Source organism: Macaca thibetana, chromosome 7, assembly GCF_024542745.1.
Source record: "Macaca thibetana thibetana isolate TM-01 chromosome 7, ASM2454274v1, whole genome shotgun sequence".
Lineage (NCBI taxonomy): Eukaryota > Metazoa > Chordata > Mammalia > Primates > Cercopithecidae > Macaca > Macaca thibetana.
This window is the reverse complement of record NC_065584.1, coordinates 31,968,607-31,993,020: the sequence shown is the minus strand read 5'-3', so window position 1 is coordinate 31,993,020 and position 24,414 is coordinate 31,968,607. Positions and strand designations below refer to the sequence as shown.

The 24,414-nt window shown below is 46.2% G+C and overlaps 4 protein-coding genes across 8 annotated transcripts in view; 1 reads left to right on the top strand and 3 right to left on the bottom strand.

The window, feature by feature from the left end:
• The window catches only part of FLVCR2 (FLVCR heme transporter 2), an 81,314-nt gene extending 60,112 nt beyond the window's left edge, over positions 1-21,202 (top strand). For 4 of the 5 annotated variants that reach the window (XM_050798797.1, XM_050798794.1, XM_050798792.1 and 1 more), the window contains exons 4-10: positions 6,196-6,263; positions 7,499-7,602; positions 11,947-12,057; positions 13,571-13,676; positions 13,797-13,908; positions 14,459-14,514; positions 19,443-21,202. In XM_050798797.1, the coding sequence (XP_050654754.1) occupies positions 6,196-6,263; positions 7,499-7,602; positions 11,947-12,057; positions 13,571-13,676; positions 13,797-13,908; positions 14,459-14,514; positions 19,443-19,514 (629 nt within the window). In that variant the 3' untranslated portion in view covers positions 19,515-21,202. The remainder of the gene's footprint in view (positions 1-6,195; positions 6,264-7,498; positions 7,603-11,946; positions 12,058-13,570; positions 13,677-13,796; positions 13,909-14,458; positions 14,515-19,442) is intronic. The other variant, XM_050798793.1, reaches the window with a different exon arrangement.
• ACYP1 (acylphosphatase 1) overlaps positions 1-24,414 on the bottom strand; it is an 820,450-nt gene that overhangs the window by 588,356 nt on the left and 207,680 nt on the right. The window lies entirely within an intron of this gene.
• TMED10 (transmembrane p24 trafficking protein 10) overlaps positions 1-24,414 on the bottom strand; it is a 553,877-nt gene that overhangs the window by 510,308 nt on the left and 19,155 nt on the right. The window lies entirely within an intron of this gene.
• The window catches only part of ERG28 (ergosterol biosynthesis 28 homolog), a 9,956-nt gene continuing 9,778 nt past the window's right edge, over positions 24,237-24,414 (bottom strand). The window contains exon 5 of the mRNA XM_050798927.1: positions 24,237-24,414. This exon is cut by the window's right edge and continues 565 nt beyond it. The gene's annotated coding sequence lies outside the window, so the exon portion shown is untranslated.

Here is a 24,414-nt window from a genome sequence, read left to right as displayed (position 1 = left end):
CAAGCAGCGTTTATTCAAGAGAAATGGCTAAATATCAGTAAGAACAGTGGGCCTTGTGTTTTCGCTTGCCCTATTCCAATCCCCTTCTCCCAGGCTCTGCAGTAGCCTTGACTGCTACAGCCTTGCAGCCATGGGGCTGTGACATCCAGCAGCCTCATAGCCATGGAGCTGTGCAAACCAACTGCCTCATAGCCACTGGAGGGAGCAAAGTCGATTTGGCGCTCCACCCCTGAGAAGTACTATTTGACCTACCTAGCAGGTCCCCGGAAAAGCCCTGTTCATAGGACACGTTATTTGACCTGACTTGGAGTTTGCTCATGGGAAAAGCCCTATTGCCAGGGCATTTGTTGAAAACAATCAATGGCACTGCTTAACATTGCAGCTGCCTGCAGTGGGGATAAGAGTTGGGGTGAACAAGAGGCTGGCTGAAAATGTTGAAAGGAAACTCTGGAGAATGTGATGTCCATGTGGGGCTCTTTGCCAAAAAGAAAATGATTCTTAGACTTAATCACAGATTTGAAAAAAATTTTGATTGAAGAATCATGTTAATTGCTTTACATGTGACAGAGCGAGACTCCGTCTCAAAAAAAAAAAAAAAAAAAAAATTTTCAAAACTAACCCATGACATAAGCCCTTTGTTTCATTTTAGACATGAGGAAACTGAGGCTCTAGAGATTTAGTTTCTTGCCCATAGGGCAAGAGCTATAGGCACTTACTCCAACTGTTAATCTTTGCTTTCTTCTCCTACTGTGTTTGTTCCGAATTAAAACAAACAAAAACAAAAACAATTTTTTTTTTTTTTTAACAGAATCTTGCTCTGTCACCCAGGCTGGAGTGCAGTGGCATGATCTCAGTTCACTGCAACCTCCACCTTCCAGGTTTGAGCAATTCTCCTGACTCAGCCTCCCGAGTAGCTGGGATTACAGGTACCTGCCACCACACCCAGGGAATTTTTGTTTTTAGTAGAGACAGGGTTTCACCATGTGGGCCAGGCTGGTCTCAAACTCCTGACCTCAGGTGATCCGCCCGCCTCGGCCTCCCAACAAAAATAATTTTCTAAAATGCCCTCTGTCAATTCAACTAGATGCTTTGAAATCCTCCGGAATTACCCCAGTCCTCCTAATCCCCTTGCAGTTTCATATTGGGCTTTGAAGAATGAAATACTTCATACTTTTTACATTGTACATGTAGTGTTCATATTTAGCTCTGAATTATATGCATTTAAAGAGCATGTGGCTGGGAATTAAACAGGCAACAGCATTTCACAGGCACATATATTGGACATGCTTGGACATGTGTTGGGTTAAGAGCCTTGAGTGCTAGACTCGTAAGTTCAGAGCTGGCTCGTAAGAAATGGGAGGTCTGAGTTTTGGTGTCAGCTCTGCCAGTTACTGAGTGTACTACCTTCACCCATCTGTGCTGCCCATCCTTCATCTCTTTAATACTCTCCACCCCCACTAGAAAACAGTAATGACACTTACTTCCCATTAGAGTGTTCTGAATGGAAGTGAAAGCTTTTAATGCAGTTGAGAATAAAGACATGACATGCCTCCAGACTGCCAATCTGCCATTGCCAGACTACAATGCTATTGCATTGGTAAACTTACTGATTTCCAGCATTGCTTCTTTGGTCCAAACCAGATTTCACTAAGAGGAGGAGTAACTGTCCTGCAGCTGGTGGTATTGTATTTGCAGTGGCTTTCCAAGTGGTTCTCCAAGCCGATGAGTCAACTGCCCAGAGCTGAGGTGCAGCAATAATTGAAGGCCTTGGAGTAAATCGAGGGGGCAAGTGTTGCTGGCTTTTCCCTAGACTTCTGGCTACACTCTTAGAGGTAGGGTTGAGAGATAAAATAAAGATCATCCAGTTAATTTGAATTTCAGATAAACAACAAATACTTTTAATATAAATATGTCTTATGCAATATTTGTGGCATATTTAACTAAGAACTATTATTTATTACAAATGTATTTATTTGCTATTTTTTTTTTTGAAATCTGGCAATTCAGTTTAGAGGGGAAGAGATGCAGGGATTGAGCTTGGGTTTGATGTTGCTGAAATATCACATCATTAAGAAACTGCCCGTAAAACACCCTCCCTCTCTCCTTCAACTTTGGCAATGCGGGAAGACTCAGGGAACTAGAAATTCCACGTGTCTGACAGTGTCTTTGGTGTGTTTCACAGTAGGGTGGGGTGGGGTGGGATGGAGAAGGGAACCTTCCTCTGGCTACCTTCTCTTTGTGTCTCTGAGTCTTGCATTCACATGGCCTCCTCTAATGTCTTATGATCAATGGCATGACAACTGCCCTGTTGAAAAGAATTGTTGAAAAGGCTTCTCTTCTAGAAAATGGCATACTCAAAGGGCATACTTTTTCCATAGTTATGCCCCAGCCTTGCCGCCAGCAAGATTATTCATGCTTCTGAATAAACTTCCCATGCCTCTGGCATCTGAACTCAAAGTCTTGACTTGTGTATCCCAAGGTTCACCTTCCCTTGGGGCTCTCAGTGCTTTATCATTGTTCCACCTACATGGGCCTAGGGAGGGGGCTTCATGCCCCCTCTAAAATCCTAGCTGAAGAGTGGGCATAAAATCCTTCTCCGGATTCCTGGGAGCTTTGTCAAGATCAGGCTGGCCCTTTAAAACAAGAACTAAAGGGAAATGCAGAATAACCAAAACCCAAAGATATGATCTGGGGTCAGTGTTTCCCAGACTTCCTTGAGGACAGGACCTCCTGGAGTGCTTGATTGAATGTGTACATAGATTTCTGGAAATTCAAATTCAGAAAGTCTGGTTTGGGGCCTAGGAATCTGCTTTCTCCCAGCATTCCAGATAATTCTGACTTGCAGCAGAGTTGAGAACCTCTGAGGTAGCTGTGTGATGGGTCTTGAAGCCCCTTCCCATCCCAGCTGCCTCCATGTTAACCCCACCACCTGGGAGCCTGGGTCTGGTCCCTGATCTTTTGCATCTTGAAGGCCATGTATTCTCAAATTCCAGACATTTTAACAAGTGCATTGGGGTTTTACTGTTGTAGTTGCTGAAGATGCAGATTCCTGGGCCCCATTCCAAGAGATTCTGATTCAGTAGGTCTATGGTAGGGCCTCAAAATCTGCATTTTTAAACTTTAAGGACTTCTAATGTCAGTAGTCACTGGAACACAGTTTGAATAAAACTGTTATTGGCTGGGCTTGGTAGCTCACACTTGTAATCTCAGCACTTTGGGTGGCCAAAGTGGGAGGATCGTTTGAGGCCAGGAATTCAAGACCAGCCTGGTAAACATAGTGAGACCCCAAAAATTTTTTTACAAAGAAAAACATTGTTTTTGACAAAGGAGAGAAAGAGACTCAGAATGATGACAGAGTCCTTTCTGCCTCTCTAAAGCCTGCCTTCTCAGTAAGTGGCACTTCTCCCAGGCGACTGATTCCAGGAATGACCAGGCCTTTCAGGGGAGATCACGTTTTCTCTTCCCTGGCCCAGCAGGCTCACCTTGCTGAGGATGATCAGACCTGAATAGAATGCAGTCACCTGTACTCCTATAAGAGGTACTCACACAGGAAGGAGCATGCATTTCATTCCTGCCTTTCTGTGTGGAATGCCCAACCCCTGTGTTTAGGCAGTAGAGTGGACTTGGTTAACCATGTCTGGCAACCTTTGACAATATGGTGAGGGACATCTAGACCAAAGATGGATTCAGAACACATGCATAAGCTCCTGATTCCTCTAAGGTGAGGCTGCAGAAACAGTGGAACAGATTGGCAGCCTTCCAGGATGAACCCCTGCTCTTCCTTCCCTCCCACCCCCCTTTAACCCCAGTTCAGTCTCCTGTCTGGCCTGGAGCAGGGATGGCTGTTGGTTAACCACACTGCTCTAGGGAGCCAGTGCTTCCACCTGGAGCACGATCAGAATCACCTGGGAGGCTTGTTCAAATGCAGATTGCCGGGGGCCTCACTCCCAGAGTTTCTGCTGCAGTAGGTCTGGGGTGGAACAGAGACCACACTTTGGAAACTATTTCACTAAACCACTGAGCCCCAGAAAAACCACTCAGCTGCAGCAGTATAGGTCAACTCGTTCAGCACTCTGTTCTCCAGACCTTTATCAGGACCAGTGAAAGCATTGGTGTATATATACATATTTTTTTTGCTCCCAGTCCTTCTGGATAATTTCCTTCCTTTTTCTGTGGATTCTGCCCTCCTTGGCTCATCCCAGTTAGGAGAGCAACTGTTCCACCTGAAGCTAAGCCTGAGTTGGAACATTCCTCACCCTTTGCAGTGTCAGACTAGGGCAAGAGGCTTAGAGAGGAGCGGGAGGAATGAATGGGAAGAGGGGAGGAGACTGTTTTCTTTCTTCTCCTTCCCATACTCCGCCTCACTTGGCTTTTCAGGAATGTCTCCTTGTGGGACCTCTTGACTCAGAAATGGACTTTCTAAGTGGCTGAGTGTGTGCTATGAAGATTAGATGGGAATGCTGCTTGAATGAGATGTTGCTGAGAGCCTCATGATCATTGCAACCATCAGCCTGACAGTTGTAGTGACATGTGGGGACATGTCTGGGTTTATTGGCCCACTGTGGCTCTGTGCTGCTCAGGAGGCTGCATTGGGCCCAACCTTGTTGCATTCCTGGGGTAACCCACTGGGAGAGGCTGGGACATGAGGAAATTGTTCAGTGACCTGAGCTGAGAAAATCTGATTCAAGAGTCAGCTTTGTGAGGATGTAAAGCAGAGTGATTAAGAACTCTGGAGCCACACGGCCTGAGTTCAAATCCAGCTCCATCACTTAATAGCTGTGTGATTGCAAAACAAATTATTTCCCATTTTGCAAGAGAATTTGACCTTTGCTTAACTTTGTATCTTTTACCCGCTGCGAACCTGATAAAGGGATTGTGTAACTACCTTTAGGCAACATTGCTTATGATAAAAATGTCCTCTGGTGATACAAATGGACAGGGAGGCTTATTCATTCTTGTGGGAAGCCATTCTTTGTGCTTCCCTGAGTACAATGACTCTTTTCACTGGCCTGTCACTTATGGGACCCCTGGAAGCTACGCCTACAGAATTGTTGCAAGTAATGGTGGCGCCTGTGAGCATTAAGCTAGGGTGGTTGCCATACTCACCTTTCCTTGCATGTTAGCCATCATCAGAAAGAGAGTAGCTTCTGGAAGGCTGTGTGAACTGGGGTTCTATGGATTGGTTCCATCGAAGAGGAACTCCTGAGGCTGCCCTGCCCACAAGCTGTGTCCTGACTTACACCCTCCCAAGTGAATCTAATATAGAGCGTGCCGGTGGTAGTCTGTGAGCCTCAATGTTTAGTTAACGTTAGAAAGACCCCCGGTGGGCATTATGGAGTGGTTGTATTTGTTGTTTTAACTGTGTGCGCATCTTTGTTATCTCTAAAATCGTGATGATAATGCTACCTACTTTCTAGGGTTGTTATAAAGTGTCTAATTCATAGGTATGTGCAGCTGCCATTGTCATCATCACCATCACCACCATTGAAAGGAGGCCAGGAGGCCTTTGCTCCTTTGGGTCAGTTCCAGTCTCAGCTACTCACTTGCTGTATGGCTTTGGGCAAATGACCTTATTGGCTAAAGATACAGCCTTTCACAGCATATTCTAGGTGCTCCTTTGGTGAATGAATTGGTAAAGTAGGAGAGTCAACTGAATGCTCTTTAGGGTCTCTTCTAGTTTCATGTAATAGATTTTGTGTGACATTGAATCAGCAAAGAAAGTTGGAGAAGGAATGGAGAAAGAGGAGAGAAACCACCTGCAGAGGGAGTGGTGTCAGGTCAGAGGTCTGGAGCAGCCTCAAGAAGGGGCAGGGTCATCAGGAGGAGGAGGAGGGTGTCCAGGAGTCCTACTGACCACCCCTTAGATCTACCCAATGCTTAAGAAGAATGTAGATGACTCTGCCCTGGGAGTAATACTCCACAGAGTCTATTTTCCAGGGCAAATTAAAGGGATCAGAGAGCAATAGTGTGTGGCTAAGGGAAGGTTAAATGGTTACTTTTGGTTGTTTTGAAGTATTTCTTTGAGAAAACTGCAGAGTAGCCTCAGACCTCCCTGGTGTTTTCTTCTCTGAGGATGCTGCTCAGAGTGGCAGTGGGATGAGGATTTCTGCCCACCCCCCAGATGCTGGGGGAGAAGTTAGCAATGGCCCGGAAGAAAGCTGACCCTAATGTTGTATTTCTCACTCCCTCCTTCAGGTCTGAATGCTGGTGCTTTTTATGCCTTGTCCACTCTGCTGAATCGCATGGTGATCTGGCACTACCCGGTAAGGGAGTTCCCTAAGCATGTTGGACCTCAAGATGATACAGTTTCTAAGTCTGTCTTGGCAGAACCTGGGATGACTTTTAAGTCTTCATTCCCCCCAGTTCTAGGTAGCGTGATATAGTGGTTTGCTTATGGGATTTGAAGGGAGATGGCCCTGGATCTCAACCCTAGTTTTGGCGGTACTAAACTGTATGATGGCTTGACAGTGTGACAAGCTAGTTAGTGTTTCTGAGCTCTCTCTCTCTTTTTTTTTTTTTTCTGCAAAAGAAGCATAATTACTTCTTGCAAGATTCTTTTTAGGATCAGAGAGTAAATAATGACACTTGTGTATATATACATAATCATATATGATACATGTATTTATTATACAGCATAGTGCCTGGCAACACTGTTGGCAAATATATGTAAAAAAAATTTCTGAATTTAAATGTTTCCAGAACCCACAAGGCCTGGGCTGGATGCTGGGAATGGAATACTGAGTGGCCTGGAGTCAGGAATAGGGAGATCCAACCTTCTTTTGAAAGGACTAGGCTCTCACACTTGCAGAAGTGGTAGCCTATGTGGCTAAGTGTTCTAGTTTTGGAGTTCAAAGGCCTGCGTTCAGATCCTAGCTCTGAACTTAACACACGCCTTGTGACCTTGGGCTAGTAGGTTAATCTCATTGTGCCTGTTTCTTCATCTGCAAAATGGAGAAGACTGACTCCTAACACTTATGATGGGGAATGGCGAGGAGTAAATGAGGAAACGATATAAAACCTTAGGCATGGTGCCTGGCTTATAGTAAGCACTCAAAAATATATAACGATTATCTTTCCATTCCTCTTGGCATTGATAGTTCAAAAAAACCTAAGAATGGAAATTTTAACATATATATTTTAATTTCCCCATCTGTGAAATGGAATTAACGACAGATAAGATAGAAGAGTTGCTGTGAGGTTTATGGTTTTTAAAAAATTTGCCTAAAAGTAGTTCTAAGAACAGATTTGGTTCATCCCTGTCACTCCAGCATCCAATATCATGCACACACAGTCAGGGTTATATTGTTGGGAGGAGTAGTTATTCTAGAATTTTCTCCTAGGCCATCTTCTTATAGGCCATCTTGTCCTGATACGTTCTGAATATTGACTCTGATGGAGCCTGAGTTACCTGCCTTTGTTCCTTCACCCCATGGTGACTGTTCTCTGTCCCGAGTCTTGTCCCATCGCCGGGTGATCTTTGGGGCTATGGTTTCCCCAGGGGGAAGAAGTGAATGCTGGAAGAATTGGCCTGACCATCGTCATTGCAGGAATGCTTGGGGCTGTGATCTCAGGAATCTGGCTGGATAGGTCCAAAACCTACAAGTAAGTGACTCATCCTCTTGGACTGAGAATTGGGGACCTGTTTTTTGAAATGACATATTCATAAGCAATGTGGCTCCAAGTCATTGTTTGGAGACCTGAGTGGCCAAGCAGGTCATTCAAGTTTGACTTCTCTGAGCCTCAGTTTCCTCATTTATCAAATGAAGGAAGCTATACCCTTCTTAAGATTCTATGGGGATCCCACAGATCCCATAGGATCCCCACAGGATCTTAAGAAGATGAGAGCTACTGGACCTGAAGGCCTAGCATAGTCCTCTTCCCCATCCCCACTCTCTAAGTAGCTTTGTGAAAGCGGTAGCGGAGGGAGAAATGAAAATGAATGGGAAAAAAACATCTCAGTAGTGGGAAGTGTTTGTGGAAACCCCAAAGAGTGGAGATGAGGAGGAGGTGATTTCACCGCCCTGTTCTCATGGCACCTTTTGGACTCCATGGGGTTAACCAAGGTGCTCTGAGCTTTCTCCAGTTTGCAGTGTATATTATCTTGCAATTATTTATACTTTGTTGGTAAATATTGTAACATACTTTGTAACATAATATTTGGTAAATATTGTAACATAGAATGCCCAGTGCCTTTTTAAGAGCCTGGAGCTATATTAAAAGGTTTTATCAGGCTAGGCAGAGTGACTCACATCTGTAATCCCAGTGATTTGGGAGGCCGAGGCAGGCAGATTGCTTGAATCTAGGAGCTCAAAACCAGCCTGGGCAACATGCTGAAACTCCATCTTTACAAAAAATACAAAAACCAGCTAAGCATAATGGCACACACCTGAAGTCCCAGCTACTTGGGAGGCTGAGGTAGAAGGATCGCTGATCGCTTGACCCAGGAGGTGGAGGTTGTTGTGAACTGAGTTCACGCCACTGCACTCTAGCCTGGCTCAAAAAAAAAAAAAAAAATTAAAAGGTTTTAGTGAATGCCAGGCCACTACACACCCCGTGGATGCCAAATCAGCAGAAGAATCTGCATTTGTGAAAAGCAGCCTGAGTTCCTCCATTCAGCAGCTGGCCTTGGAGAAAATGCTCTGGCGAACAGCAGCCCGACATCCTTCCCTTGTGATTTTCCAGTGCTGCCCATTCACTGGGTACTCAGTTAGCACTGGCTGGTGGGGCAGCTCCTGGGCTGTGTTGTACTGGGCAGAGCAGTGTCCCCGGCTGCTCTGTCAAGGCCTTCAAAGTTCCCTGTGTCTGCAGGCATCAGACAGTGGCTGACCTGTTCTCTGCCACACAAACCCGCTTCTGTGAGGCTCTGGTCAGACCAGGTCTCATTCTGGCTGCCCTCATCAAAGGCCAATTGAGACCATCCCTAGGGAGGTGGCGACGAGGAGCCTGGCTCGGCCTAATTACTGCTGGCGGGGCTTGGCCGCCGTCTCATCGCTGCCATCTGTTAGTTGCTTGCTGCAGCCGGACACAAGAGCAGTGAGGACTGGCCATCCCCAAACCACTGAATAGCAGTGTCCTTTTTTCCAGGGCTTGCTCTGTGGCAGGAGGAGGGAGGGATTGGAATGTTGGCTGGGCTGGGACGTGGGCAGCCAGATGATTCAGATGCATTAGAAAAGATAATGGGAGGACTGGGAAGGACACTTTCTCATCCCTCTTCAGAACCTGGAGGTCACCAGTTCCTAGCGTCACGTGATGTCTAAATCCAGTGGTCAGCACAAGATATTTTTCTCCCTGTGCCACTACCTAGGCAGAGAAAGGGCTACTTTCAGTGGGATGAGAGCTCTGTGATCCCATCATTTCAGAGCCAGTCCTTGCCACTCTAAGGCTCCCAGATTTGTCTAGTTTGGTTTGGAGGTTGGAAATTGGGTGGTGAGGTCTGTTTGTCTCAGGCTGGGACTACAAATAGTTTTTTCTAAACTGGTCAGTGGTTTAGGATGAAGCTATGGTTAAAGTTTCATCCTGGTGAGCTTTGTGGGATCATCGGGCAAGACTGGAGTCCATGACGTTGCTTTCTGCAGAGTTGGTGGGAAGAGGGTGAGGGAGGAGCGAGAAGGGAGGAGGAAGCTCCTCTACCCTTAGCAGCTGCTTTGAAGCACCAGGTGGGAGCAGCATCCTTTGGAGACTCTGACCTTGAGCTTTTCCAAAGATGTAACCACCTAGTGCATCATTATTCCTGCATGCAGCAGCAGAAGGGACACAGGTTTCAAATCCAGTTCTGAGTTCACATCCCAGCTCTGCATTTGTTCAGCTGGTGACTCTGGACAAGTAACTTGAGTGGCCTGAGCTTCCGTTTCATTGGTAAAATGAGAAATTGTCAGATATTTCTTACAGGATTTTTGTAAAGGTTGAATTGAAATAATAAATGCATATGAAGTGCTTCACAGAATCTGGCACTCAAGAGATGGAGGGTTTAGTTTGACACAACTATAGTGTGCCGGTTGGTGCCTCCACCATGATTCTGACTTCAGGGATGATGTGTAAAGAAAAGCTTTAAAGCTTTCGGTTGGGCGTGGTGGCTCACACCTGTAATCCCAGCACTTTGGGAGGCCGAGGCGGGAGGATCACGAGGTCAGGAGATCGAGACCATCCTAGCTAACACGGTGAAACCCCATCTCTACTAAACAAACTACAAAAAACATTAGCTGGGCTTGGTGGCAGGCGCCTGTAGTCCCAGCTACTCTGGAGGCTGAGGCAGGAGAATGGCGTGAACCCGGCAGGCGGAGCTTGCACTGAGCTGAGATTGCGCCACCGCACTCCAGCCTGGGCAACAGTGCAAGACTCCATCTCAAAAAAAAAAAAAAAAAGAAAGAAAGAAAGAAGGAAAAGAAAAGCTTTAAAGCTTTCATCATCTGAGTCCTGATGTTCATGGTAGAGGGGCAGAGGGATGTGCAGTGCCTGTGCCCTGCCTTAGGTAGTGCAGGGAGAAGAATGCAGGTCGAATTGCAGGAGTTGGGGCTACAGCAGAGTCCTAGGTGGGCAACATGGGAAGAGAACTGCTGGAGGGGCACAGGAGGGGTGAGCCTGAAATAGAAATCAAGACTTGCTGATGGAACTCCTGAGGGGACCGACAGAGGGAAATGTAACAGGGAGTGGGTGAAGATAGGGAAGGTTTCTCACATTGAGTTTGGAAGTCAAGCACTCAGTTCAGGCCGAGAGCATATTCTCTCTTAGTTCCTGCTCTCTGAAGTGGAGTAGTTCAGACTCAACAGAAAAAGCTTTGCTGGGCTGGGCACAGTGGCTCACGCCTGTAATTTGAACACTTTGGGAGGCCAAGGCAGGCAGATCACCTGAGGTCGGGAGTTCGAGACCAGCCTGGCCAACATGGTGAAACCCCATCTCTACTAGAAATACAAAAAATTAGCCCGGCGTGGTGGCGCATGCCTGTAATCTCAGCTACTTGGGAGGCTGAGGCAGGAGAATCACTTGAACCCAGGAGGCGGAGGTTGCAGTGAGCTGAGATCACGCCACTGCACCCCAGCCTGGGTGACAAGAGCGAAACTCCATCTCAAAAAAAAAAAAAAAAAAAAAAAAAAGAAAAGAAAAGAAAAAGAACTTGTAGGTGATAGAGAGCACTGACATGGTCATGGGTCTTGGGATAAAGCAGACTAACATAACTGGACAGCTTCTGGGGTAGTCCTAAACATGACTGCCACCTCATCATGGCTGATGTTTGTCCTGTTTTTTCTTTTTTCTGGTGAGGGATGGGAGAAGGACAAAGGGCTTTGCCCTTCCTGTCTGTCTAGGACATGACAAGTAAAGGGGCGGCTTGATATTGTTAAGTGGGTTCTACAGAAACAGAACAAAGATATCATAAGATGGCTTCATACTTTACTAGTCTTACTTATTTGTAGCATTGATTGTGATGTAATTAAATAATTTTTTTTGTGATCATTGTCTGTCAGTGTCCATCACCCTCATGGAGAGAAAGTTCTATGAAAGAAAATGTCCAAGAACAAGGCCAGGCCTGGCCTTGTAAGGCCTGTAATCCCAGCACTTCAGCAGGCCAAGGCAGGTGGAGCACTTGAGGTCAGGAGTTCGAGACCAGCCTGGCCAACATGGCAAAACACCGTCTCTATGAAAAATACAAAAATTAGCCGGGTGTGATGCGTATGACTGTCCCAGCTACTCAGCAGGCTGAGGCACAAGAATTGCTTGAGCCCAGGAGGTGGAGGTTGCAGTGAACTGTGATCACGCCACTGCACTCCAGCCTGGGCAACAGAGCAAGATACTATCTCTGAAAACAAAACAAAAAACCAAAACAAAACTCCAAGAACATAGCAGAGGGCTTGACATGCAGCAGATATCTAATAGATGCTTGTGGAATAAATGAATGAATGAGCCTATTAAAGTCAGAAGTGTTTGATTCAATTTCTTTGCCTCTACTTGTAGAGAGACAACCCTGGTAGTCTATATCATGACTCTGTTGGGCATGGTGGTGTACACATTTACCTTGAACCTGGGACACCTGTGGGTAGTGTTCATCACTGCTGGCACCATGGGGTAAGTTTCACCTCTGGCCTATTTATTAGAAGACACCAGGCCATGGCTCTTAGAGCTTCCAGCATCCTAGAATGCAATATTGATGCCTTTGCTGCCTTCTCACTGACTTCTGGCAATAAGGACATGGTGCCCAGGGATCTTGGTAGTACTTGTAGTACTTCCAAAGGCAGCCTGGGCTGTCTGTTCTTTTGGGATGGAATGAAGCATGAAGCACACCCTTTACGACCTCTTGGAGGCTACAACCTGTTTAGAGTCTTTTTCAGCTTTGCCTGGACAACATGGGATTATGGAAAGTACACAGGGCTTGGAACCAGAGACTCTGGGTCCTGGTCTCAGTTTTGTTGCTGCCTACCTGTTAGACCATGGGCACAGCACTTAACCATTCTGAGCCTCAATTTCCTCATCTGGAAAGGAAGATAAGAGTGACCTGCCTTGTCGAGTTGTTGGAAAGATTGAGAACAATAATAGATATGAAGGCATCAAGAAGTGTGGTGCAAATGTAAGAAATTAAAGTTGCCGGGTGTGGTGGCTTCACGCCTGTAATCCCAGCATTTTGGGAGGCCAAGGCAGGTGGATCACAAGGTCAGGAGTTCGAGACCAGCCTGGCCAATATGGTGACACATTGACTCTACTCAAAAATACAAAAATTAGCTGGGTGTGGTGGTGCACACCTGTAGTCCCAGCTACTTGGGAGGCTGAGGCAGGAGAATTGCTGGCACCCGGGAGGCAGAGGTTGCAGTGAGCCGAGATTGAGCCACTGCACTCCAGCCTGGGAGACTGAGCGAGACTCCGTCTCAAAAAAAAAAAAGAAAAAATTAAAGTTGGAATTTTCTAGACCTGCTGTATGAGAAAACATAAGAAACAATACCTCTTTCACAGGAGTCTTTGTTCAGCTTTGCTTCCCAGTTATTTTCCTATGAGAGTATATATGAGAGAGAGAGAGAGAGAGAGAGAGAGAGAGAGTGTGTGTGTGTGTTTGTGTGTGTCTTTATGTGCATGTGAAAGAGAGAAAGAGGGAGAGAGCATACGCTGGCACTCAGTCCTCAGCTGGCTCCTCTCTGGATGGAAATAAGGAGGACTCTAAGCTCCTCCTTCCAGGTCCCAGAGGGCCATGGAAATGCTGCTCAATATCCAGGAACTTCCCACTACCAGCGCAGGGCCTGTGTACCCGGGACATAGTCACTCAGCTGAAGGTTGAACACACCAGGCATCCTTGCCCTTTCTGTAAATGCTGACTCTGGCTGTCACTGATGGCAAGATGGAGAAGCAGCAAGGGACCCCAGAGGCCTTCTGAGCACAAAGTCTCCCTGTGAACTTCTTCCTGGCCTTCAGGGGTGCCCCTCTCCTTGGTATGACCACTTACTTAGAGGATGCCCAGATCATTAGAGGGCCCAGTAATGTCTTGGTGGGAAGAAACAAAACAGCAAAGGGAGTCCTAAGGGAGGAGGTGGGCTCCCCATCCTTCTTGTGCTGGAAGTTCTTCATCCCCTTGTTTCTCTGGTCTGGACTTCAGCTTCTTTATGACTGGCTATCTCCCGCTGGGATTTGAGTTTGCCGTGGAGCTCACGTACCCAGAATCAGAAGGCATCTCCTCCGGTCTCCTCAACATATCTGCACAGGTAGAGCTTGTATTTCCTGTTTGTTTCCTGGCTGGGCTGGGATTGCATCATGGCAGCTCAGTTCTCCTCATGAGTTAGTTGACTGGGCCCTTGTTTCCTATCTTCTTTATGCCTTTCCAGGTATTTGGGATCATCTTTACCATCTCCCAGGGCCAGATTATTGACAACTATGGAACCAAGCCTGGGAACATCTTCCTGTGTCTGTTCCTTACTCTTGGAGCAGCCCTCACTGGTGAGTGGGAGCCTGAGGGCAAGATGAGGCTCAGGTTGGCAATTTGGCACCCCAGTGTCTCGATGGGGCAACAGATAGGGAGTACATATGTAGGGGGACAGATGGAAGGGTTTGTTGGGGAATCTGTTTGGGAGGCAGCACATTGTTTTGGTAGAAGGAGCATGGGTTTTGGAGGCAGAAGACTCATGTTGAAATCACAGACTGTGATACTGACTTCCATAGCTGTTGACCTTGGGCAAGTGGACTAACCTCTGGGAACCCCAGTTTTTAATCTGTAAAATGGGGATTGCTGTGATGATTAGAGCAATGTGTGCAAAGTCCCTGATCCATAAGTGAAGGCCACCGTCATTGTTGGCTTCTGCCTGTCAGGGACGGCAGCGATCCTCGGGCTGTCTCAAGTTGGCTGACGGTGCCCTCAGCCACCAGCTCTCTTGAATATCTGAAGTAAGTTCGGGATACCTGTGACCCTTAGGAAATGAAGGTTTCTTCTCTCGGATGAACGTGATAACTGTGTTTTTGTCTCTCTTCCTCCTCAATCTATCAACCTTAGCATTCATTAAGCCAGATCTCCGGAGACAGAAAGCAAACAAAGAAACTCCTGAGAATGTGAGTATGTGCGAGCTTTGTGGGGCTGAGGTCAGGGTCCAAGGCTTTTGATGAGGATGTGGCAACATAGGTGGGGCAAGGAGAACTCCCACAGGGACTGGTTTTATCATAGCTGGGAGACCAGTTCATCACTTACACATGACATCCTAAGACTTTCCTCAGTGGGCGTTTTTTTGGCATTGCTTTCTTACTACCCTTTCTCAGACTCTTCTCCCACTTCCTACCCTCTTCCTGGAGCCCCCGGCCTCATCCCCAGAGTGTGTCACTGTTGTCACAGGCTGCTGAACAGCACCCCTGACTGGATCTTGAGCCAAGTCCTGAGGCTCTGGCTCCCCTGCTTTCAGCCTGGGGTCAGTGGCTGGGGAGGAAGGGAAAGCCTGGCTCCACCACTCTGTCGTGGCAGTGGTGGCCCTAAGGCTGTGACTTTCCTGGCATATGACAACTCCTTAGGCAGGGCCATGGGGACGGAGCCGAAGAGTGGCCAGTAGGGGTCTGAAAGGACAAGTCAGGAAGCAGGAGCTGGTGTGGTAGGAGAGGAGAGGACCAGGAGTATGACCTAGAACAGAAAAGTGTTTTCCATCTGTTCTAACCAGCCGGGAACCACTTTAAACAAAATGTTAGGTATCAAAGCTGACTGATGATGAAAGGAATCTCAAATCTGAGAAAGAGTAAAGGTAAGATACGTCTTCAAAAATTTAAAAAAACTGATAGAGGTAATACATGCTCTTTGTAGAAGAAGTAAAAAATACATAAAAGTGTAGAAAATTTAAAAATCATCCTGTAATTGCATCATTTAGAGATGAGATGCCTTTTTTGCATTGATTGCTTCATATCTATATCCATTTACAATATATACATGGATATATGAATGTGTGTATATAAATGCATATTTTTTAACAAAAATAAAACTGCTTTTTTCACTTATTGCAAGCACTTTATCAGGCAGCTAGTCTCTTACAACATACTTTTTTTTTTTTTTTTTTTTTTTTTTTTTTTTTTTTTTTGAGACAGAGTCTTGCTCTGTCATCTAGGCTGGAGTGCAGTGGTGCAATCTCGGCTCACTGCAGTCTCTGCCTCCCAGGTTCAAGTGATTCTCATGCCTCAGCCTCCCAAGTAGCTGGGATTGCAGGTGCATGCCACCATGCCCAGCTAATGTTTGTATTTTCAGTAGAGACGGGGTTTCACCATGTTAGCCAGGCTGGTCTCAAACTCCTGACCTTAAATGACCCACCAGCCTTGGCCTCCCAAAGTGCTGGGATTACAGGAGTAAGCCACTGTACCTGGCCTACAACGTAATTTTAATGCCTGCATAGTGTTCCTTTATATAAATAAGCCATGATTTATTTAGCAATTTTCCTGTCTGTGGACATTAAGGTTGTTTTGAACTGTTACAAATAATATTATGATTAATATGTTGGAAGTTGAATCTTTGTGCATGTTCTCCAGTACCATATTTCCTGGAGAAATGGATGAATGGTCATGCCCATTTCAAAGACTTTGATATACGTTGCTAAACTGTCCTCTAGAAAGGTATTTTGAGTACTAGCAATTTCTATTGCTAGGCAGTCATATGAGTGCCAACACTGAGTATTTTTCATTTTGAAAAGTCTTTGCCAATTTTCTAAGGCAAGAGATATCTGTAAGGGATATTTTTAGTGTTTGAAGGATCTGTGTTGGCAGATAGATGATAATCTTTAGGTCTTTACTATTTGTCTTTTGCTATTACGTTCTAGAGTTGGCAGGCAGCAGCAGATAAGCATGTGGAAGAAGGAGCCTAGAACAGGAAATTCACTGGGGAGACAGGGAAGGCCTTTCAGCAGGAATGACATTCTTTAGTTCTGTCTCAAGGCCATAGTATGGCCACTGTGCAGATGGATTTTCACCCATCCTGTGTACAAGGGGACATGAAGATTTGGTACACTGACTGGGCACAGTGGCTCATGCCTGTAATCCCAGTACTTTGGGAGGCCAAGGTGGGTGGATCACAAGGTCAGGAGTTTGAGACCAGCCTGGCCAACATGGTGAAATCCTATCTCTACTAAAAATACAAAAATTAGCCAGGCTCGTGTTGCACCCTTGTAATCCCAGCTACTCGGGAGGCAGAAGTTGCAATGAGCTGAGATTGCGCCACTGCACTCTAGCCTGGGTGACAGAGCAAGACTCCATCTTGGGAAAAAAAAAAAAAAAAAGAGAGAGAAAGAGAGAAATGATTTGGTATACTTTGGTAAATATATGTATAGTGAGTCTGGGAAAAGGTGCGTGGTGAAAGATTTTGGTTTGGAATATGATGTGTTATGTCAAATGACATGAGGTTTTGCTGTTTACTTTATAACCTGTGTTTATGTTGGCAGACATAGGCAAACGAAGAAAATAAAAACCACCTATAATCCTGCTTCCCAGAGATAACCTAGTAGCATTTCCAGTGTTGTAGTCCGTGGACATACTTGTATATATTTTGTTTTCTACTCTGCTTATTTACTTGTTAGTATAGCTTGATAACATTTCCACACTATTACATTATACCACAACCTCATGTCTACTGTATATTTCCATCTCACTCATTATTTCAGTTGTTCCACTATTTCATTGTTCTTGCAGCCAGCTCTTTGTGCACATGGACCAGGTTTGTTAATCAAGGTTACAATTGTTGGCTCAGTCTCTTTTGAGTGTGGGGTGCTGGAAATAGCGATGAGTAGGAATAAGAGCCTTAGGTTCCGATAAATGGTGCTCACCTGTCTTGTGTCCCTGGGTAATTCACTATGTGTCTGTAGACCTCCCTGCCACCTGTGGCAGCGTGGTATTATGGGGGATCAAAGTCATGCTGGGACTGACACCAGCAAGGAAGCCAGAGCCATCACAGAGCAGCCCTCCTCTGGAGCCGTGATATTACACACCCCATGGCAGCTGGTGTAACTCAGAGACCTGCAGACAAATTCATTGTCAGAGTCAGGTGAAGACTGGGCACACAGAAGATCTGGTCAGACCTGCTCTTTTTAATCAGTGAGATGTATAGTTTAGGGAAAAAGAGACAGGACTTCTGGGACAGGGTAATGATTGTCCTTGACTATGAACATCTTATTGTTTTGGGTTTCCATTTTTCTTCTAGCACATAGACAGTAGTTGCACTAACTTGTTTCCCGTTTGTGATTGTGATTTCAAGATGATGGCTTTGGAGGAGGCGGGTGTGGTGTGTGTGTGTGTGTGTGTGTGTGTGTGTCAGAGAGAGAGGGGAGACTAAGTGACTGAAATAGGCTATTTGTTGCCTGAATGATGGCTCCTCATGGCTGAGGCTGACTTGATGCCAAGTGTTAGCAAGATTGAGAATGGGAAGGTTGGATTCTACAGCTGTTGCCATTGCCACAAACAGGCACTGAGACACTCCCTGGGGAAGAAAGCACCATTTGTCCACTTGACACTGGCTTCTGTCTTAGCCCTGTGCATGTCCTCTAGGCCTTGAGTAGTGTTGGCTGTGTGGTGCTGCACCTGTGCCCAAGGCCTTCTTGCGAATCAGAAGAACCTTTGAGGTCACAGACAAAGTACTTCTTAAAACAGTAGACAAAGGCCCAGGTTGGCAACATGTACCTAGAGGCCCCACAGGATAATTTCCAGGTCATGTTTAATTCCAAACCCACCTAAAAAGTATGACCTATAAGACTTTCCTGTAGATGATTCCTGTGCCATCCCTCCCCTAGAAAGCTAAAGCCATTGAGCTTACATATGCAATTATGCATACTGCCGTGGCATCTGCTTCATGTTCGTTATGATAGTATTCCTCAGCTGGGCGTGGTGGCTCACGCCTGTAATCCCAGCACTTTGGGAGGCCAAAGCGAGTGGATCACCTGAGGTCAGGAGTTTGAGACCAGCCTGGCCAACATGGTGAAAACCTGTCTCTACTAAAAATACAAAAATTAGCTGGGCATGGTGGTGGGCACCTATAATCCCAGCTACTCGGGAGGCTGAGGCATGAGAATCACTTGAACCTGGGAGGCAGAGGTTGCAGTGAGCTGAGATTGCGCCACTGCACTCCAGCCTAGGCAGCAAAGTGAGACTCCATCTAAAAATGAAATGAAATGAAATGAAATGAAATAAATAAAATAAAGTAAAATAAAATGCCGGGCGCGGTAGCTCAAGCCTGTAATCCTAGCACTTTGGGAGGCCGAGACGGGCGGATCACGAGGTCAGGAGATCGAGACCATCCTGGCTAACACGGTGAAACCCCGTCTCTGCTAAAAAATAAAAAAAAAAAAAAAAAAAAAAAAAAACCTAACTGGGTGAGGTGGCAGGCGCCTGTAGTCCCAGCTACTTGGGAGGCTGAGGCAGGAGAATGGCGTAAACCCGGGAGGCGGAGCTTACAATGAGCTGAGATCCGGCCACTGCACTCCAGCCTGCGCCACAGAGCGAGACTCTGTCTCAAAAATAAATAAATAAAAATAAATAAATAAATAAATAAATAAAATAAAATAAAAAAGTATTCCTTATCCTGGGGCTGCCTCCAAATGGGGGTTGTTGGAAATTCCGAGGGAATCGCAGACCTGGCACTTTGGACAGTGATTTGATGGTTAGTCGAGGTGAGTTTTCAGCTGTCAGAACGTGGAGGGAAAAGGGGCTTTGCTTCTGTTTCAGTCCTGAGAGTGAGCCTGGAAGAGTGGCACTCAGAGCTGGATCATTTGTGGTGGCCTCGGCATCATAGAAAGCTTGCCCTTTTTCCCTCTGATGAGCTCGTGATGTTGGGTGGTGTGTGTTTGTGGGGACATTTATGGCAGGGGCTGGTTGCTTCTTTTCTGGTTCCCTTTCTTGGCTCTCTGGGATGCTGAGTGGCCCCTGGCTCTTGTATTCTCCACTGATGAGTCATGGCCAGGCAGCTGCTTCAGCCAGGGTGGAGTCCTGTGCCTTTACCCACAGGACTGCCTGTTTGTTTTGCTTTGTAGAAACTCCAAGAGGAGGAGGAGGAGAGCAACACCAGCAAAGTGCCCACTGCTGTGTCAGAGGATCATCTCTGAGAGGAGGGTGGTGACAACTCAGGGAACATGAACACCCCACCTTTTCCTTCTGCACGGCTCTCACCGCCAGCACAAAGGGCTTCGCTAGAGATATTTTTGGAGGGAACCAGCGGGACTATTTGTGGCTTGGATGGCCTATTCCTCCTAGAACCCACGTAAGAGCTTGGATGATTTAGTTGGAGAAAATTGCACCTATCACCAAATGCCCGTTTGATTCCCACCTCCACCCCCTTTTAGGTTATGGGAGTTGGTGTTGGGACAGGGTGATGGAGAATTATTGGAGTCAATCCTAGCTTGGTCTCTCGCCTTCCTTCTTTTCCTCCATCCATCATGGACAATGCCTGCAAAATTTTCACAGGAGGAAAGCTTATTCAGGATATTAACTTGAACTTTCCAGTGTCCTAAGAGCCTCTCATGAAGCCCAATTCTAAGAAGTGGCAAGCTGCTCTGCCGGGGTGATCTCCTGGATCATCGGACTGACTGCTCAAGTTCTGTGGGAGAGGAAGCACCACTAGAACAACTCCATCGGAACAGCTCCACCAGGACTTGTGGCCCTAAATTTTCCTGGCCTATCAGGGTCTGTCTCCAAACCCTCTTTCCTAAGAGCTGAGCAAACCAAACATCAATAAACTTGACAAAAGACTTTGTTGTGGCCATGATGGAGATACCTACACGGGAGGGCTACCTACCTAGGTGTGATGGTGCTGGGGGCTACCTTCTGAGTATATTTGTGGAGGCCCATATCTGGGAACTCTGGCAGCTTGAGTTGGGAATGGGAAGGTTCTTTTTTACAGAAGTACTTCCCCAGGAACTTCTGTGTGTCACAGTCACCTCTGATGCCTTTATCTTGATGCTGCATTGGGAATCTCAGCCATTAGCCCAAGTGCTTGTTTTATTCCAAGGCAGGGTAATCCCAGCCAACTTACTCTAACCTTTGCTGAAAACTAATCTTGATTCATTCCACTCTGACAAATCCAAAGCTGCTTCTGAGAGATAAGAGGGAAGGGGTAGAAGGAAGGGTACCCCTTGAAATGGGAATTGAGTCTGTTAGAATTAAAAGCTTATCTCATGTCTGCTGGGGACAGTATTTGCACCACCAACGCCTCTCCTCACCTGCTTTGAGCGATAATCTTTATCAGATATTCTAAACTTAAAGGGATTCCCTTTAAACCAACTCAAGCTGACCTTTCTTATCTAGCCTGCTGTTTGGCTGTACTCATGGGCTTTGATAATATCTCCTAAAAATGAGATTTTGGTAATTTCTCCTATGCATTGGGCAACTGCCATCGTGACCACTGTGCTGTCTTGCTCCATCCACTGCCCTGGCCTCAGCGTTATCAGGGCAGCCTGTGCTGGCTGCAGTACTGTGGTGCTTGGGCCACTGCCTGAGAGGAGCCAAGTGTGTGTGTGTGTCTGTGTGTTTGTACAAATTCGAGCAATAGATGCAAGGAACGTGCTGTATGTAATAGAATAAAGAAGTTCATGCTTTTGGCAGAAGTAGTGGGTCAGTGTGGAAGAGAGGTGAGGGTGTGCTTCACTTTTTGATAAAGAGAAAGATGTTTACTCATCAACCCTTCAAAAGGTATTAACACAATGTTTACCAAACCTATTGCTTTATTTGAAAAACATAATTTGTGTTTTCTGTTTGTAAGATCAGATGTTTCGAGGCAATAAAAACTTCTCAGAAAGTGGTCTGCCTTATCATTTGGTGGGGCAGAGATGGCTCTTAGAAGTCCCTCAAGGCTGTCAGATATTCCTGAGGTCCCCGTCTCAGGTACGGGGAAGGGCTGGGCTGGGGCGGGGGAGGAGCTAGAGGAGCAGCAACTGTGGCCTTCCACAGGAGCATCTCACTGTTGCCAGACCTTACCATCTGGGAGGGATATTTTTTAAAGACAAGGCTGTAAAGGTTACTGTTTGCCTACATGGAGGGGCTGCAACTCAACATCCAGCACATGACCCTGACCTCTTTCCACGCTGTGTATGCGCTGGAATGTGAGTGACTGCGGATGAGAGAGTCCACTGTTGTTCCTGGCTCTGCCTCAAAGGGTGGTTGAAATGTTTGTTCTCTGATTACTTCAGCCATGCACCAGCTTGCTGTGGCTGGGGCCCACGGTTCAGTCCCAGCAGCTGCGGTCCTGCATTACCATTTTTCTTCCTAACTGTCCAACTTCCTGTTACTCATCCCTCCCCAGTTGTGATCCCCCTGTGCATGTTACTTGAATATGCTGCTACTATCTGTGTTCTGTACCTTTTTTCTCTAGAGAGTTGTACCGGGCCTATGGCATTCTAGCACCGTATCTATTAGCAATTCTTAGCTGAGGAACAATATTATGATTCTATTTTAAATGATCTAGGAAGGGACCCAAGCCTGGGCTGTTAAGAAATCTAATATCCATAGTGTCTGCTAAATACTCTAACTATACATCTCTTTAGATCCTTTGGGACCCTGCCTTTACTAATCTGGAATCACTTTTTTTTTTTTTTTTTTTTTTTTTTTTTTTTTTTTTGAGACAGAGTCTCGCTTAGTCGCCCAGGCTGGAGTGCAATGGCGCGATCTCGGCTCACTGCAAGCTCCGCCTCCCGGGTTCACGCCATTCTCCTGCCTCAGCCTCCCGAGTAGCTGGGACTACAGGCGCCCGCCGCCTCGCCCGGCTAATTTTTTTTGCATTTTTAGTAGAGACGGGGTTTCACCGTGTTAGCCAGGATGGTCTCGATCTCCTGACCTCGTGATCCGCCCGCCTCGGCCTCCCAAAGTGCTGGGATTACAGGCATGAGCCACCGCGCCCGGCCTGGAATCACTTTTTTTCTTTGAGATGGTGTCTCATTCTGTTGCTAGGCTGGAGCGCAATGGTGCGATCTTGGCTCACTGCAACCTCCGCCTCCCTGGTTTGAGCCATTCTCCTGTCTCAGCCTCCCGAGTAGCTGGGACTACAGGCATGCGCCACCATGCCCAGATAATTTTTATATTTTTTGTAGAGACGGGTTTCACCATGTTGGCCAGGATGGTCTCGATCTCTTGACCTCGTGATCCGCCCGCCTCAGCCTCCCAAAGTGCTGGGATTACAGATGTGAGCCACCACGCCCGGCCAGGGAAACACATTTCTATGACGCATGCTCAGAGGACCTAAATCATCCAATGGTTTCATTCACTCCTTTCATAAGAGGTCTTCATGTGGATCTGCGTTCAAACGTTAACTGTCATCACTGCTTTTCTTACTGCCTCCTAACAATATAGCTGGCAAGTAAAGAAAAGATAGTTCTTACTATTGAGATTTTTTCTAGATACAGTGTTCTGGGCATATGAGGCCTGGAATTTCTGCAACTAACTTTGGTACCATAAAAGAGGTTAGCCTGAGGATGCCAGCACAGATAGGTAGTACTGAAAGAATCGTGAAGAAATCGAGCTAGTCTTGATCAAACCCTTCCTGAAGTTTATAATCTTGTAATTTTTCAGTTATATGAGCCAGTTATCTTTATTGTTTAAGCTAGTTTAAGGTAGGTTTTGTCCTTTCACCTAAAGAGCCTTAACTGATAAGAGAATTCCCAATGTATTTAAGTGTAAACATCAAGCTTCTTATCACACACTTACAAGCCCCCTGCCTCCCTTTCTGACCTTTTCTTTTACTTCCTAACTCTTCACCATACTGTGATTACAGAGATCTTACTCCTTAAAAAATACTATTTCTACCTTCCAGTTGCTGCTCCCTCTGCTCTAACAGCCTGCTCCATATCTTAAGACATTTGACTCCTGAGCATTCAAGTCTCAGCTCAAATCCCACCTCTTAGCCTGGGCAACATAGTGAGACCCCATCTCTTCCCACCCCCCAAAATATTAGCTGGGTATGGTGGTGCACACTTGTAGTCCCAGCTACTTGGGAAGCTGAGGCAGGAGGATCACTTGAGTCCAGGAAGTTGAGCTGCAGTGAGGTGTGATTGTGCCACTGCACTCCAGCCTGGGTGACAGAGTGAAACCCTGACTCTAAAAAACAAAAAAATCCCATCTCCCCAGGGAGGACTTTCTGATGATAATTTATGTTCCCCAATGCCCACCCTACATTCCTTCTTGACCAAAATACCTTGTGTTTGTCAGAGTTCTTATCACTGTTTGTAGTTCTTTATTCATGTGTTGGCTTGTTGATTCTGTTACCTTGACTACAATGTAAGGCCCACAGGGGAGGGGCATTGCTTGTGTCGTTCACTTCTCTTTCCCAAATGTCTGGCATGGAGAAGTACCCAACAAATATTTGCTGAAATAGCGATGGCCTTTCGGATACACACACTGCGTATGAGGGTCCAGCTCGGGGAGGCCCTCTGGGTAGGGTATAAGAGCAACTGTCCATTCCAGTGCATTCTCCTCGGGGTTTAGCTGTCTTCTTCCCATGTCATGCAGTTGTTTCATCTACGCTGCCTAGTTCTATTTTTTTGTCTCTGCTCTCTCAAGAATCTGTTTCTTCTTTAGGAGGAAACAAGAAAGGGCACTTAGTGTTTAGTTGTGAACGTAGAATCTTGAAGGTGCGAAAAAAGATTTGACTTCAAGAATACAAGAGGAGTGAGCAAATGACAATAAGGAGCTGGAGGCAGCCAGGCTGACCTGTGTCTTGAGCTGTCCTACTCACTATGGTGTATTCAATCAGGCATAAAGCTGTGATTCTCCTAGGGCTCAGAGAAGGCAGCCGTGCTCTTGTCTTAGCAGAGGTCAAAGTACAAGGACTGATCAGAGCAGAGCGTTTTTCTATTTATTACAAAAGTTGTTACACAAATACAGCTGACCAGAAGGTCTAAAAACAGCCCAGACTCTTCCAACCCTCATGCATCTGTAGACAGAGGGAGAGCCATGGTCTTGCTCACACACAGGGGAGCCCTTCTTAGAAGAACTGCCTGTCCCTTGGAAGGTTCAGAG